General features: G+C 39.7%; 1 protein-coding gene and 1 long non-coding RNA gene across 5 annotated transcripts in view; one reads left to right on the top strand and one right to left on the bottom strand.

Annotated features, from left to right (window-relative positions):
• Nucleotides 1-1,696: 1,696 nt before the first annotated feature.
• On the bottom strand, nucleotides 1,697-13,931 carry LOC137323765 (uncharacterized). Of its 2 annotated transcripts, none has more exons than XR_010963442.1 (4): nucleotides 13,847-13,931; nucleotides 9,351-9,386; nucleotides 7,314-7,560; nucleotides 1,697-5,916 (listed from the first exon to the last, which is right to left on the bottom strand). It is a non-coding gene; the product is annotated as an uncharacterized lncRNA (long non-coding RNA). The 2 variants fall into 2 exon arrangements; XR_010963441.1 differs by having other exon boundaries at nucleotides 13,882-13,930.
• The window catches only part of cerkl (ceramide kinase-like), a 157,482-nt gene continuing 154,094 nt past the window's right edge, over nucleotides 13,823-17,210 (top strand). The window contains exon 1 of one of the 3 annotated variants that reach the window (XM_067987668.1): nucleotides 13,823-14,445. In XM_067987668.1, coding sequence (XP_067843769.1) covers nucleotides 14,133-14,445 — 313 coding nt within the window. In that variant the 5' untranslated portion in view covers nucleotides 13,823-14,132. The remainder of the gene's footprint in view (nucleotides 14,446-17,210) is intronic. The other 2 variants (XM_067987670.1, XM_067987669.1) reach the window with 2 other exon arrangements.

The raw sequence follows: 17,210 nt of genomic DNA, 5'->3' as shown, positions 1-17,210 counted from the left end.
TCTCACCGGTTGACTCACTGTTCAGATGAATGGAACGGCGTGAAGTCCTTGCATTGACCTGATCGATATGAAGTAATCTCGCCAAAAAAAAGTATGTCAAATTATTTAAGTCTAAGTACCCTTTTTAATGACGTAGTAAGTCTTACTTACTGCCAAACAACCTCTCTGGCACTGAAAATTAACTTTTACAAGTATGGAGTGTCATTCGTTCAGATTTTAATTGTTGTTGGATATTTTTTTTAAATTATTTTTATTTTTTTACTTTTTCTTTCTGTATCTTTTATTACTGTCCCTTAATTCAATATTTCTCACCCTCTCTTTATTTCGCTTTCTGTACCTGATTTTACATTGAATTTACTATTATAACTTACACTTCCTGGTTCTGACTGCGTGGCTTGTTAACATGCTTCAATCTGATTGCATAAGGGGATAGACAGTTGCTTGCCCTGTTCACACAAGTCCCAGCTGCACTGGAGAGGGCTCTACGCTGGATTCAGCGCCACATGAGACCAACTTGCTGTGAAAAAAAACAAGAAAAACTTATGGGTAAGTGCAAGCCTAACGAGCGACAGGCACCATTCGTTCGCTGCTCAGAGCAAAATCCAGCCCAATATTTTTACCTTGGGTCAGTCATGTAGTATATTGCTTCAGTAGCTTTGCCAAGATGAACAAACTGCTGTTATGTTTAGGCTGAGTCTTCCACAATACAATATAAAGAAGAAAGGCAAGTATAAATGCAAGTTAGTTCATGGACATCCCGAAGGAGTTTACAACCAAATGAATTATTTTTGAACTGTATTCACTGCTGTTGTGTAGGTAAACATGGCAGCCAATTTACACACAGCCAAGTCGCACAAATAAGAATGAGCTAAATAACCAACTAATCTGTTTTTGCCAGGGTTGATTGAGAGATAAATGTTGGCCGGGACATTGGGAGAAATCCTCTGCTTTTCTTCAAATGGTGCCATTGGATCCTTTACATCAAACTAAACAGGCTTCGGTTCAATCTCTTATCCGAAAGACAGCACCTCTGACAATGCAGCATTCCTTCGCTGCATTGTCAGCCTAGATTATGTGCTCAAGTTCTGGAGTAAGGTTTGAACTTGTGATCTTGTGACTCAGAGGTGAGAGTGCTACCACTGAGGCAAGCTGGCACCTAATAACCATACTTTGGCAGTCTTACGCAGAGAAACTAGATGATAATTAATGTAGGAAATGGAAAGATTATGTTTTACTTAGTGGCAGATTTTTGTGAGTTTAGCTATAGTTAGAGCTAGAGTTAACTCGCAATTTTTTTTTAGTGACATAATTGCTAAGAGCTTTCCACAGGGTACAAACAGCAGAGGGGATTTTCTGACAATCTTAAATAATAATGTTTGCATTGTAACAGAGAGCCCTTTAGATATCCACATTCGAGTGTGTCAGAACACTGGTATTAGGATTTCATGGGTTTGAGGAAAATTCAACCCTAGATTATGTAAGAATTTAGGATGTAACCTATGTATTACTTGATTCTGATGTTGAAAGAGTTTTATGGAAAATTATATAAAAGACAAATTACACAATGTGTTCAAAATTTAATGAGATAAATTTTACCCAATTTTTCAGTGTTCGAGAATAGAGTTTTCTTAAAGAAATTACGTAAAAATATTAAGACATAAATCAGATAATCTAATAAAATGTGGATTATATATGTGGTATATTGCACACTTAAATTTCTAGTTTACTTATGATTTGTTTCAGTCTGAATGGCAACAGTAAGACTCATAAATAACATAGATGCTTTCATAGGTATCATCAACTGTGGTTTTCTATGTTTACTTCAACATATAATTTAAATAATAGAGATAAAATACTAAAATTGAAACAAAGCAAGAACTTGTCATCTTTCAGTCACTGTGATTAACATCAGATTCATAGTTCAGAAGGGTCAGATTTCAAGCTCAACTACATGTGTCGAAAATAAACAATTTCCCCCTCAAAATCTATTGTAAAATGATGGCTTCCATTTTCTGGAATTTCTTTTTATTGTCACTTATTTAGAGATTTATTTTAAGTGATGTCCATTAGATGATTCTAACTATGTCATGATTTGCTCCCACCTGAATAGCAGCAGTAAGACTCATGAAGAATAACAACGTTTCTTCCAATCTCAAAATACTCAATTTTTATGGAGTTTGTTGTCACATCAATCTGTTGAGAATATTTGCTATATCCTCGTAAATGTATTAAGTACAGTAATCAAAATTAGCCACCGTTCTGTTGTTACAGCGGTCACTCCTTGTATTACAGCGGTCACTCCTCGTACAATAGCAATCACTCCTTGTATTACAGCAGTTGTATTAGGAGATGGCTTATCTACTTTGTTTGGAGCAAAAAAATACACCACGTTGAAGCTGAAACCCATCCTTGTTATTTTCACTTTCTGCACCAGAAGAGTGGCGATCATAGCTATCCATTCACTGGATCATGGCACATTTCAAAATACAATCTATACATCTACAACATACAATTGGACGAATAAGGGGAATATTGAACAATAACAAAACTAAAACACCTAGTCTTCAAGTGGTTAGAGTGAATCTTTACAGAAGCTATACACAAGCAATAATAACAATTTCAATCAGAGTTCTCAGTATCCAGGCATTCAGTAAATGTCTGATTGTATTCACACCACCGACTCCAAAGGAAGAGATTACCTGCGAGTTTCCCGAAGCCTGGTTAACTTTGCTGAGGTCACCGAGAACCTTACTTGGGTGGGACTCTGGTAACTCTGTAGCAGTGCTGATTGGACCGAGTTTCACTTTGAACTTTGGTTCCAGGCTGGAAGGATGGAAACCGATAATCACAACTGCAACTTTACAAAGCTTAATACAGTCACTGTGCGCTCATTCAAATGCTGTATATAGCAACTACAAGTAATTTACAATCCTCTCACCTGTCCCAATGTCTCCTTCTTTGGCACAGTGTCAATTTTGTTGTCTGATTACGCCCCTGTGAAGCTCCTTTGAACGTTTCACTATGTTAAAGGTGCTATATAAATGCAAGTTGGTGTCGATCCTACTAGAAAACAAAAAGTCCGCTGCATTTTGATTAATTTTATTGAAAGAATTTTATTCCTGACTTTAAATGTCATACAATAAGATGAATGTAAGTTTCCGTAGGCACACTTTAATAGAAAAATGAAGAATGGGAAAGATATACAAAGTTTACTTCTCCAATGTGTAAATTCAAGACTCATTCCACAGTCCTCTTTCCTAGTACAAGAAAACTATGGAACTCCTCAGTTCCTTCAGTCTTCCATTCCTCCTACAATCTTCAACAACAACAATTTGAATTTATATAGCACCTTTAAAGTAGAAAAACATCCCAAGGTGTTTCACAGAAACAAAATCAGACAAAAACCGATGTGGAGCCATAGGAGGAGATATACAAACAGAAATAGACAGTTTCCTAGAAGTAAAGGGAATTAGGGGTTATGGGGAGCGGGCAGGAAATTGGACATGAAGCTGAGTTCGGATCGGTCAATGCCCTGTGGGTGGCGGAGAGGGCCCAGGGGCTATGTGGCCGGGTCCTGCTCCGACTTCTTGTGTTCTTTAGATTTGTGGTTGGGATCAGATCAGCCATGATCTTATTGAATGGCGGAGCAGGCTCGAGGGGCCGATTGGCCTACTCCTGCTCCAATTTCTTATGTTCTTATGTTCTTATATTAGGAGGGGTTACTAAAAGCTTGGTCAGAGGTGGGTTTTAAGGACAGTCTTAAAAGGAGACAAGGAGACTGAGAGGCAGAGATGTTTAGGGAAAGAAGTCTAGAATGTAGGGCCTAGATGGCTGAAGGCACTGCCGCCAATAGTGGTGTGAAATGAAGGATACATTTACAATACAACTGTAGCATCAGTGTAGGTTAGTTTCAGCTATAGTGTTAAAGGCAGCTTTAATCCTGAGTGAGCTCAACTTGCCATTGGAATGATGTGGAGGAGGGAATCTAACTCTGGTTTGCTCTGGAGTCAGTTCAGGCCTTAACTCCAGATTTACACTATACAAGTTGAACATTGAAAACACCAACACTAAACTTGTAATGTAAAAGCACCCTAAAACTAATTTTGGCATTACCTGAAAAAGTCTTGGTGCTCTGCTCAATAGGTCTTGGACTTTCATTTTGCTTTCTTGATGAAAAAATGTCTGCTCCAAAGTTATCAGGTCAGCCTATTGGTGGGATGGGGATAGAAATCCTAATCCAAATCTCCTAACGACATATTCCATTTATACGAAATAAAAGTACTGTAAATTGGCAAAAGTTAAATTAAAGTTTCATTTTAAAGGAACAATAGATCAATGAACACTTTGGAAAGACATTCCAATGGTCTCATTGTGATTCTTTTTCAGACTGTCAGCTGCTCTCAATTGTGATGTAATTTCCAAGAAATGTTTAAATACCATGTGTGGTATAAGACCTGAAAACTCAACAGTGTTAGTCACAAGCAGGGACATACCCAGGGTTTGGGACTTCTAGGCAGAGTAGTGGTTGTGTAAACTCTAGAATAATTTGAGAAACAATTGGATGCAGCAATGGGAGGAGTGAAAGTTTGTTCTAGATGGATTAATTAAGATGAATTAAGATGGGTCATCCTCATCCATAAGTATTGTGATCTTGTGATTTGTGCAAGGATTTATGGGGTGAGGGTGTGCCCCTGATTATATTGTCTTCAACATAGTGAGAGAAAAGAGCTGGGGCAAGCAAGCATCATTTTTATTGTCACTACATTGTTTGCAATGTAATTTTTAAATAAATCTGAGAAAATTTCAGCCGTTGCCTTAAATGCTTGTTCGATGGATTGACAATACTTAGAAGGATCCTTCAGATGCATAGGTTAGAGAAGGTCATAATGAATATTTCACTCATAAAGACTCATTTTTAAAATTATTGACTTGTCTCAATGCTTCAGCAACTCATTCAACATGTAGGGGAAGATTTTCAGAAGTTCGCCATCACTGGTTAGGCCCCAGCTGGAGTATTGTGTCCAATTCTGGGCACCACTCTTTAGGAAGGGAGTCAAGGCCTTAGAGAGGATGCAGAGGAGATTTGCTAGAATGGTACCAGGGATGCGGGACTTCAGTTACGTGGCGAGATGAGAGAAGCTGGGGTTGTTCTCCTTAGAACAGAGAAGGTTAAGGGGAGATTTAATAGGGGTGTTCAAAATCATGAAGGGTTTTGATAGAGTAAATAAGGAGAAACTGTTTCCAGTGGCAGAAGGGTCGGTTACCAGAGGACACAGATTTAAGATAATTGGCAAAAGAACCAGAGGTGAGATAAAGAGCAATTTTTTTACGCAGAGAGTTGCTATGATCTGGAATGCATTGCCTGAAAGGGTGGTGGAAGCAGATTCAATAGTAACTTTCAAAAGGGAATTGGATAAATACTTGAACGGGAAAAATTTGCAGGGCTATAGGGAAAGAGCAGAGGAATGGGACTAATTGGATAGCTCTCTCAAAGAGCTGGCACAGGCATGATGTGCCGAATGGCCTCCTTCTCTGCAGTCTCAGTCTATGATTCTATAGCCTTTAGAATCTGTAGTTTAATCTGAAACTTGACATTTTGAAGATGACAATGCATGATCTCTCTTGTAATGTCAGTTGTAGCTGCAATGGGTGATGTGCTCACTTATTTCCAGATTGCAAGACTCCAGCAATTCCAGAGACCGAGGTAAGATTTCTAAAAGGCAGGCTACCATATTCTTCTTCTTGAACATTGTGGCAGGGATGTTAAACAGAGATCACTTCTTCCAAAGTGGTTCTCTAAGTTATGCAGTTTGTTATTAGCAGTTTCCACCTTCTTTTTCATAATCTCTAATTAGCCCTCCACATTCAATAGCTGTTTTTCCAATTTCATGATCTCTCTCCAACTTGATTTTAGTGCTGTAGAGGGAAGAAAGCAAGCTATTAATAAGGCCACAACCAGAGTTGCTTAAGGAAAATTAAAATAAGACCATCACTGATTTTTTGGTGGATCTGGGGCAGGTGGGGGTATTCCTGTTTCTCCGCTGTTTTCTAGTGGCCAGGTCATGGGGACACAAAATACCCGCCCATAGCCTCTGCCACGTTTCCTACCATTTGTACTCTTTGAATGCTGGACACGCCAGTGATCAACGATCAAAGGAAGGGGCTTCAGGACAAAAAGAGAAGAGAGGCCTGGGCAAGTACTCTCAGAGCGCTGTCATGTATAGGCCCATTCATAGGAACAGGAGTAGGCCATTCAGCCCCTCGAGCCCGCTCCGCCATTCGATAAGATCATGGCCGATCTGTGATCTAATTCCATATACCTGCCTTTGGCCCATATCCCTTAATACCTTTGGTTAGCAAAAAGCTATCTATCTCAGATTTAAAATTAGTAATTGAGCTAGCATCAGTTGCTGTTTGCAGAAGAGAGTTCCAGAGAAAAATATTTCTTCAGAGTTTTTTTAACCAGACAACTTATTGGTCACCTCTTTCTCCCACTGCAGCAGGCCCCCGAGGCCTCCCATAAGTCTCCAGCCCCAGAATTAGCACAAAATCCTGGTGGGGGCAGCTTGCCTCCCAAATGTAAATGACCCCAGGGCTGGAAATATGGTTGGTGTTTGAAAGGGCATTTTGGGGTGGATGGAAGTCCCATCAGAGATGCATCCCAATTGAGCGAAGACTGGTGCTGCAGCAAAAACTGCTGCTGGCAGCCAATACAATGAATTATGGCAGAAGTTTATGAGCAGGATGTTCCCAGCTATTCCAGGCTCTGAGGTTTCCTGAAAATGCCCAATTATGCAACAATGTTTGTTTACTATTCCCTATTTATGTCAGGTTAGCGGTTGTTTCATTCTTTTCAACCACACTAATCATCGCCTTGAAAATTCCTTTAGCAGGAATAAAGAAGAGCTGTTTTGGCCTGATTGCCAGTTTATTCAAAACTAAATCATGGAACAAGTTTTGTTTTACGTATATATACTCTTCTATGAGGGGGTGGGGGGGGGGGGGGCACCATCTTTGGTATCCATGATGTTCCAATGTACAGTACCACTCCACCGCCCTTCATGGTTTATTAACAATAGAATGATTACATGGCTCCATGACTCCATATTAAAACCAAAATCTGAATACTGTTGTCAGAAAATAAATGCTGTCTTGCCACTTCAGTTTCAGTTTTATACAGGAAGCTGCAAGTGTGATACCATCACTGTAATATACCAGAAAAAAAGACAATTTCCAGTAGCAGTTGTAGAGAGAGGAATAGTTCTGGTCATAATTTTATCATTACATTAAAAAGAAAGCAAGAAAGAACTTACATTTATGGAGCATCTTTTATGTCCTTGGGACATCCCAAAATTACTTCTGAAATTCATCACTGTTGATTTGTAGGCAAGCACAGTAGCCATTTGCTCACAGCAATGTCCCAAAACAGCAAATGAATGAATGGGCACATAATCTGTTTTTTGGTGGTATTGTTTGGAAGAGGAATATTAACCAGGACACCAGATGAATTCCCTAATAAAAATAGAAAATGCTGGAAATACTCAGCAAGTCAGGCAGCATCTATGGAGAAAGAAACAGAGTTAACACTTTTGTTTGATGACCTTGCATCAGAAGAGGAGAATTCCTTGCTCTTCTTTTAATAACGCCATTGTATCTTTTACATCTACCTGAACAGGCAGATGGAGCCTTGGTTTGAAAGCTGGCCCCTCCAACAACACACTTCATCTGCACTGAACTGAAGTATCAGCTAGTTGTTATTTAAGGAAATAATGTTAGAGAATTCTGATCTATCAATGTGGGAGTAAATACTTGCACATGACAGGTCACTTGGAAAATCTCCATAGAGGATAATGGAGCCACTGAGACCAAACTGCGTATGTTATACATGAGATGTACAAGATTCGGAAGATTTAAGAACTCCAAGAGAGTTACAAACATAGGAGGTTAACTGGGCTCAATGTTAAAGTCAACAAGTAAGAAAGCTTAAATTTGTCCACAGGCAAAGTGCACTATGTGATAGTTATAATACACCTCTGGCTTTCAGTTACATAGGAACATAGGAACAGGAGTAGGCCATTCAGCCCGTCATGCCTGCTCCGCCATTTGATAAGATCATGGCTGAACTGTGATCTAACTCCATATACCTGCCTTTGGCCCATATCCCTTAATACCTTTGGTTGCCAAAAAGCTATCTATCTCACATTTAAATTTAGCAATTGAACTGGTATCAATTGCCGTTTGCGGAAGAGAGTTCCAAACTTCTAACACCCTTTGTGTGTAGAAATGTTTTCTGATCTCACTCCTGAAAGGTCTGGCTCTAATTTTTAGACTGTGCCCCCTACTCCTAGAATCCCCAATCAGCGGAAATAGTTTCTCTCTATCCACCCTATCCGTTCCCCTTAATATCTTGTAAACTTCGATCAGATTACCCCGGTATGAATAGTCACTTGGCAATTCTTTGCACCACAGACCACTCAGTCATTTTAGCAGCAATTGAATTCAATTGACCTGTTGACTTTTAACTAGCCTAATAGATAATGTTGAGATGCTACCAACACTTTGCCAAATCAAAATAAGTCATTAAAAGGACAATTATATTTACATTAATTTTCAAAGGAATAGCACTTTTGATAACCAACCAGAGCTGGAATTTTGAATATGATTTGAATGAGCAGACTGTAGTTTGTGCTTCCACACAACTGCAACCTGACCCCATTCCTCAGGCAGTGCAATATATAGTGACCGACACAATAAGCTCAATATTGAGACTGTCACTCCAGCTGATCTGGAAGAAAGCAAGGTTAGATATGGGATGGTCAAACTTTAAAAATAAATAAGTATTTTTAGATAGTATCCTTTGGAGGAATAAGGGTACATTATACTCCCATTTAAAAATATGACACACTGCTCTTTTAAATGTTTTTTAGTTCACAGTTCATAACAACTATATTCCAAATGGTTGATCAGTTCCCTTCTAAACTGACAACAGGCATCATAGAAAATAATTTTGAAAACAATTCATGATATGCTCACAACTGCATGTAAATGTATCTTCCATTAATTTGAATTTATCTATTGCAACAAAGCTAGGTGAGCCCCAACTATTCTCATACAGAAGGTGATCATTGTATTGTATTTATAGCCTGATCTACTCTTTCAGTTCATGCTATCAGTGGTTCAGCATGTGTGGATCAGTGGTCTAAGTTTACTTTAATCTTCTGATTTCTTCTTGTACCACACACCAGTTGCTATTTGAGGGGGGCGGGTAGATATCCTGCTGCCAGCCTTTTACCCATGTCACTCTTGTTGGAGCTGCTTGTAGGTGCATGATGGCCGTAAGGGTGACTTACCATTTAATTTCCCCTTTGTTTTCATCTGACACCTTCCTATCATGGAACAGTATTAGAGGAGATTAGAAATCCACCCGTAACAACAACAAAAAATGCTTGCAATACTTGTGTTTTCTCGGTCTTGAAATTGGAAGCAAAAATAAATCAGTATTGTTTACAGCTTTGAGGACTAGAAAACATAACAGATCTGACTTGCTCTCAGGCCTTTAAAGGCTGAAGATATTGGTTATCCCAGATTTGATCATACTTTTCCAAAATCCGCAATTATGATTAGTCCAACAGTATCCATAACATTGCAAATAATGACGTCTTATACAAACTGATGATGCTTGGAAATTCATTATTTTGGTAACAATGAGTTGTGTTATCTTCAGCTATTGAAATTTAAATGGTTTATTTTAAAATTGCTGTAGGTGTAAGTGGCATAGTTGGCATTAATACCACCATTCTATAATTTTCACTTCTGGAATAATACATGAGATTTGTACTTTTCATGCTGAGATATGAATTAAATAATACACAATATTAGCTTTGTAGCCTCCATAATTTTTATGGAATGCATGTAGGCTATAAATCTACATTGATTTATTTTTGAGTAACGATTAAAATCTATCAAACATTTCAGTTTCAAAGGTTATTCATGTAAAGCAAAATATATAAATGTAACCTAGTCTTAATATATTGCAAACCCATTAATTACTATATATAATGTTCAAATACTGCAGTGCTGCAGAATTATGACCCCTTTGTATACCTGATTCTGACATGTCCTCCACCCACTTTAATCTAATATATTAATATGAGAGTTATTAGACATTTATAATGTGCCATGTAAAGAGCATGAATTATTATAGATACGTCTCATTAATATACATTTACTGGAACCAGTCAGTATTTCTTTTTATTGGGGTTTTTATTATATAGATTCTATTAAATTTTGGCCATTAGAATTGGAATCTTTACTTTTCATTCTTAGTGAATCAGTATTGAGCCTGCCTGTCCATCTGTCTGTGTATCCTTTCCTCTTGGTTGTTTCAAATACCTTCTATGCTGAGTAAAGCATTACCTCAGTATGGGTAATGCAAAATATTTTTAAAATCTATTTATTTTAAAGAGTCTGCCAATTTTAATATAGTTAAAATAAAGATTGTTCTTAAGGGGATTGTAAAATGCATAGGAGTGATAGCAGCTGTTGTGATATTACAATAGTGGCAGCAACCTGCATGTGCCTGTGGTGGTGAAGTGAACCAAGGTCTTACAGATTGGGGGAGGGAGAAGTCGGGGCGAAGAGAGTCTGCAGACAGAGAAAACAGAGGTAGGAGTATGGGGATGGAGCTCAGAAATAGATACGGACAGATTGAAATTAAAAATCGGTAACAATGATGATTAACAAATGGAAAAGATAAGGTAAAATAGAAAAAGAACTGGAAAATAAAAGAGAGATAAAGGGAAATGCATTAGTCAAACACAAAAAGAAAGAAAAAGAGGCTCAGTATATAAAAAAGCACAGATGTACATTGTGGCACATGTATGTGTGTTCAAGGTACAATTACCCATATAGTGAGTTCCTGATCTTGGCCATGCCCTGAGGGCAAACATTAAATGGAACATCCGATGAGGAAGAAGGCTAAATTAATGGGGAGATCATTCGGGGTTGTTCCTACTCGACCTGTCTATCAACTCGAGAATCAATGGTAGAGGCCTGAGGGTAGATAACTTGGCCATCCTCTTTGCCAGTGGATGGTATGAAGCACAATGTGATCTGTCTTAAAAGGTGTCGATGGTAGTCATGATGTGGAGATGCCGGTGATGGACTGGGGTTGACAATTGTAAACAATTTTACAACACCAAGTTATAGTCCAGCAATTTTATTTTAAATTCACAAGCTTTCGGAGGCTTCCTCCTTCGTCAGGTGAACGATGTGAAACATCGTTTCACATCGTTCACCTGACGAAGGAGGAAGCCTCCGAAAGCTTGTGAATTTAAAATAAAATTGCTGGACTATAACTTGGTGTTGTAAAATTGTTTACAATTGTCTTAAAAGGGAAAGTGTAAGAGAAGCACTTTTTGTTTAATACACTCTCCTTTTTGTAGTAGAAAATTATGCTCTCACCAGATATATGTCTTTTTAAGGTGTTAATTTTACCATCAGTTGAGAAAGATCTATCTCCATAAACCACTCCAGTGATGTCACTTACAGAAAGCAAACTAGAGCAGCTCCATTGCAAATAACAAGAGGATTAGTGTGAGTTTCAACTGCCATTAGGGCTATTCTGAAGCTAGCCAATGCTAGGAAATTATGCTGTATACTTAGAGTGTAAATTTTCCAGCCTGTAGTGTGATTTCCTGGCTTTGTGTGGCTCCAGAGTAACCTTCAGTTAAGTAGCAGTGACCTGGTCAAGGCTGTAGTCCAGTGGGTTTTGGATGGGAGTCCTGAGTGGGAAGAGGAATCTGGCTTGAGTGTTTTGGGTAACATGACCAGAGGATAAGTTACTCGCTGTATGTGGCAGTTGTGTGGATGAATCCAGGCTGGGCTGCAGGCCTGATCGTAGGATGTGAGTGAGGGGAGGGGTCTGGCCTGGACACAGGGCGGCACCAGAAAGGAATGTGAAGGTGGTGGTGCTCCAGCCCCTTTTCGGATGTTTGCTTCCATAGTCCCACATCCTGTTTCACCCCCCAATGTCCTTTTTCCAGTATCCTTTCATTTGCATTTCTTCCCCAGACCCTTCTCATCCACAGTATCATCCTCTGCCCCATGATCCATGGTTGCCTCTCAGCCCCCTTCTGCCAACCCTTCCCCCCGTGTGCCCGTTCTCTCACCAACAAAACCTTCACATTCACCCTTCATCTTCTCCACTTAACACTCATGCTTCCACCATCACTTTGAAGCCATTGCTTCTCCTATCGTCCTACAATTGCCTCCCCTTCCCACATCCATCCTTTGCACATCGCCTCCCCTATCTCACCACACTACACCTCACCCTCTGTATCCTCCCCTTCTCCCTTGATCATCTGTTGCATACACTGCCCCTCACCTCTCCAATCATTCATTACTATCTCCCATCCTCTCTACTCCCAATCCCTAACTCCCATTAGTTCTTGCCCCTTTTCCTCTCACCCCATCCTCTCCTCTTATTGTCATCCCTGCCTCTCCCATTCCCGTCTTCCCTTTCACTCCATCTTGTACCTGTCATTCATCTATCCATTTCCCTCCCTCACCCCTTACCCCAAAGCTGGACCCCATAGCACTTACAGTGCTATAGATAGAACATAGCACTATAAGTGTTTTTAAAACAAATTACTGAGTTCCCTGGGAAACTAGCCAAGACATACAAATTCTTTTGGCTCTTGAAACCTATTGAAAATAAAGGCATCAACTGGCATTATCTACATTATATTCATAACATAATTATTTTGATTCCTAAATAGTGGCAAAAATGGAAGTCTTCCTGTTTTTGTTGGAAAGGATTTCTAATTATTACACTGGCATTAACTAAACAGCCTAACAATTAATTTAGAAATTAGTGACAGCAGAATCAGATGACATAGATTTATTTGATGGTACAGTTTGCATTGAAAATTGAGATTAAATTGACTATTTAGTTTATTTTCAGAGTTTGGTTGAGGAGAGTATGGCTATTTACCGAATTGGAATTGTTAAATTCTGTCATTTATGTGCAATTATATGTAATTTAGCACAATGCAATTTGGAAACATGCAAAAGTTTTACAAAGTGAAATATATCATATTTACATACATCAAGTATGATTGTGGTGAACAACTATTAGATGAGCAATATTTTTCCAAGACTCAACCATTTGAATTTGAAAAAGGCAATTTTTTTACATAGTCATCTACAAAGTTTACATATCTGGGTGAATTGTGTGGTATATAAGACAATGTCCTTTTTCTATGTATTACCTACATTAAAACTTTCAAATATCCAGAAGCCTTTTACACCATAGCACATCTTTTAGTGGGCGTTCAAACACAGATATTGCTGAGTTCCTGTTTGTAATTTTTGTAATAGTGTCATGCCTTTATAGTGGCAGTGTCAGCACAACTGGCAACATGGGCACCTGTTTGGAGTGAAATTTATGATCAAAGTACAGATTGCAAACCCATTAAAAAATGTTGAGTATATGTTTTTCCAGAGTGAAAATACATCAACAAACCAGAATGACGGAAACTGATAGGGTCTGCGTCAGCCTGGAAGCGATCAGCTCTTTTCTTATTTCCAACGGTTTTGGTTCAAAAAAACATATTTTAAAGTCAACAAAGACCAAAAAAGTGAAGGTGGTGGGAACATTCAGCATTTGTGGAGAGAACAGGTAAGTTTGGGGTGCGGACCCTTGGTCAGAACTGTCTCTCACGTCTGATGAAAGATCCACACCTGCAACGTTAACTGCTCTGTTCTCTCCACAGCTATTTAATATATTTTCCTATCAAGTTAAAAACATTCCTTATATTTAAGTGGTTTTCTCCCTCTTTTGTACCGATTATAACTTTTCACTCCTGAGATTTCCCCAACCTGAAGCTCCATGTCAGAGTGACTGGATCCTCGCTTCCACCGATGAAGGCCAGCGCGTGCACTGGGGAGGGGGAGGTGCGCGCGGCTCCAACGGTCAGTACCGCGCCGCACGCACGCACCTGGCGTGGAACGAGCGCGAGGAGGAAGTGTGACCGTAACCGCAAGAAAGAGCCCGGAACGGGCCACATAAACATGACGGCCTGAGTGGTTGCAAAAAAATACCCCCAACAAAACAAATTTGCTAATTCGAGATGTTTGAAGGCAGGCGGCGAGCAGCCACCGTGAATGCCTGGTCTGAGCCACAGGACAGTTGCAGCGAGCGGCAGCCGGTCTCAGATGCCAGAAGGAAGCGACCAGCGTCGGCACCCCATCTGTCTTGTACCGCGGCAAATCCCCCAGCATTGTCCCAAGGGGCGAGGGAGATCGCCGCGAAGTGCACAGGAGTGGGCGGTCCAGAAGAACAGATCTGCAGAGGCATATTCGAGATAGAAAAAAGGAGTTGCGACGTCGTGTTGACATCGAGCAGATTGAAATGGACGACGATTGAGCCAGAGACACCGGCAGGTGCGTGACACACTGGTCATTGTGTTCGCAACTATAGATGGAGCTGACAGCAGGGCCTCCTGCACACATTGTACTGAGCTACATTCTCGGACCTTTTCATGTAGTCGGTAATAAGCATCTTAAAGTATGTGGTCCTCCTGCTCAAACTCTCATTGCACGGCTGTAGTAATGTAACAGTTACAGGGAATAGCTAAGTTTTTTTTTTAGATTTTCGAAAACATTCAGATTAGACGAGATAATGAAAATATAGTTAGTTTTTAAAAAATCACTTTTTTAACAACAACATAGAACAGCTCACTGTGATTTAAAGTAGTTTGGGTGTTGTGTGTAACAAAAACAAATTCATCAGTGGCCGATAGCAAATGCCCCAAAGGTACAGTGTACTGTAATTAAAAAGGTCAAAATATCAATATAACATAAAAGTGGTATATGTAATTTAGCTCAATGCAATTTGGAAAAGTGCATAAGTTTTGCAGTGTTTATATACATCAAGTATGATCGTGCTAACAGCTATTAAATGAGTATTTTTCCTAGACGCAACCATCTGAGTTTGAAAAAGGCAATTTTTTTTTACATTGTCATCTACAAAGTTTACATATCTGAGTGAATTGTGTGGCATATAAGGCAGTATCCCGTTTCTATGTATTACCTTTATTAAAACTTTCAAAAGTCCAAAAGCCTTTTACACATAGCACATCTTTTAGTGGGCATTCAAACACAGATATTGCCGAGTTCCTGTTTGTTTCTATCATTTTTGTCGTAAAGTGCTGCTTTAGGGCATGTCATGCCACAGTTATCTTGCAGCATGTTGACAATTTTTAAAACATGGATCTTAGGGCTTACTAGGATTTACTATCACTCGCATCCCTTCTGAGCCAGGGAAGTAAAGCTCATCTGGGTACTCGAATGTGCGCTTGGATACTCTAATGTGTGCTTGGAATGTCAATTGCAGCCCTTGTGACTGCTGATGAAATTACTTTTTAACTTTTAAAAAACACACATTATGAAACTGCAATTGATATGCAGTTTAATTTATGCCCTGACCCAGAATTTGCTTCCAGCTTAATTTTTACCTCACTGGACCCCTAACTTTGTTTTATTGGACCTTGATTATGCCCTTGCTTGACATGGTCAAAGCTAAACAGTGCTTTGAAGCTTCAGAATACTGTGCATTTGAACCTCCAAGTAAAACTAAAAGAAACAGTTTACACATTTTCAGTAGCAATGTACAGTTCTATTAAAATTGCACATTCTCACATCTTTCATATGATCTATCAATTAATGTAGTCTACATGGATTTTAGCAAGGCTTTTGACAAGGTCCAACATGGCAGATTGGTCAAAAAAGTAAAGGCCCATGGGATCCAAGGGAATGTGGCAAATTGGATCCAAAATTGGCTCAGTGGTGGGAAGCAAAGGATAATGGTCAATGGGTGTTTTTGCGACAGGAAGGCTGTTTCCAGTGGGGTGCCGCAGGACTCGGTACTAGGTCCTTTGCTTTTTGGGGTATACATTAACGATTTGGACTTAAACGTGGGGGCACGATTAAGAAATTTGCGGATGATAGTGAAAGCTGTAAACTGCAGGAAGATATCAATGGACTGGTCAGATGGGCAGAAAAGTGGCAAATGGAGTTCAATCCGGAGAAGTGTGAGGTAATGCCTTTGGGGAGATTAAACAAGGCAAGGGAATACACAATAAATGGGAGGATACTGAGAGGTGTGGAGGAAGTGAGGGACCATGGAGTGCATGTCCACAGATCCCTGAAGGTAGCAGGACAGGTAGATAAGGTGGTTAAGAAGGCATATGGAATGCTTTCCTTTATTAGCCGAGGCATAGAATATAAAAGCAGGGATGTTATGCTGGAACTGTATAAAATGTATAAAACACTAGTTAGGCCACAGCTTGAGTACTGTGCACAGTTATGGTCATGACATTACAGGAAGGATGTACTTGCACTAGAGAGGGTGTAGAGGAAATTTATGAGGATGTTGCCAGGACTGGAGAATTTTAGCTATGATGACAGATTGGATAGGCTGGGGTTGTTTACCTTGGAACAGAGGAGGTTGAGGGGTAATTTAATTGAGGTGTACAAAATTATGAGGGGCCTAGATAGAGTGGATAGGAAGGACCTATTTCCCTTAGCGGAGGGGTCAATAACCAGGGGGAATAGATTTAAAGTGATTGGTAGAAGGATTAGAGTGGAAATGAGGAAAACCTTTTTTCACCCAGAGGGTGGTGGGGGTCTGGAACTCACTGCCTGAAAGGGTGGTAGAGGCAGAAACCCTCAACTCAGTTAAAAAATACCTTAATGTGCACCTGAACAGCTGTGACCTGCAGGGCTACGAACCAAATGCGGGAAAGTGGGATTAGGCTGGGTGGCTCGTTTTTCAGCCGCGCGGACACGATGGGCCGAATGGCCTCCTTCTGTGCTGTAAATTTTCTATGATTCTATCAGTGTTGGATGCCTAGGTTGCTTTATTATAAAGTGCAGGCACATAAAATGCTCAACTTTAGGTTGAGATGCCTCCATGCCAATTTCAAAAGACTTGAATATATGTTGTTTTATATTCAAACTTGAACATGTGCTCAAAGAATCAACAATACTATTTTACTTTCAAAACAAATTATTAAAAGGTTAGGTATCACGATTTCTGGTGCAGTAAGTTTGCTGTCTCAGCCAGGTCTGCTGAGACAGACAGTAAACATAGGTTGGTTGCCTATTTCTAGCAAGGGGAAATTAATGGAGTGGGACAGTTGGCTGCT

This window comes from Heptranchias perlo, chromosome 7 (genome assembly GCF_035084215.1).
Source record: "Heptranchias perlo isolate sHepPer1 chromosome 7, sHepPer1.hap1, whole genome shotgun sequence".
Lineage (NCBI taxonomy): Eukaryota > Metazoa > Chordata > Chondrichthyes > Hexanchiformes > Hexanchidae > Heptranchias > Heptranchias perlo.
Note: the sequence above shows the minus strand (reverse complement) of the source record. Positions and strands in the feature narration are given on the sequence as shown.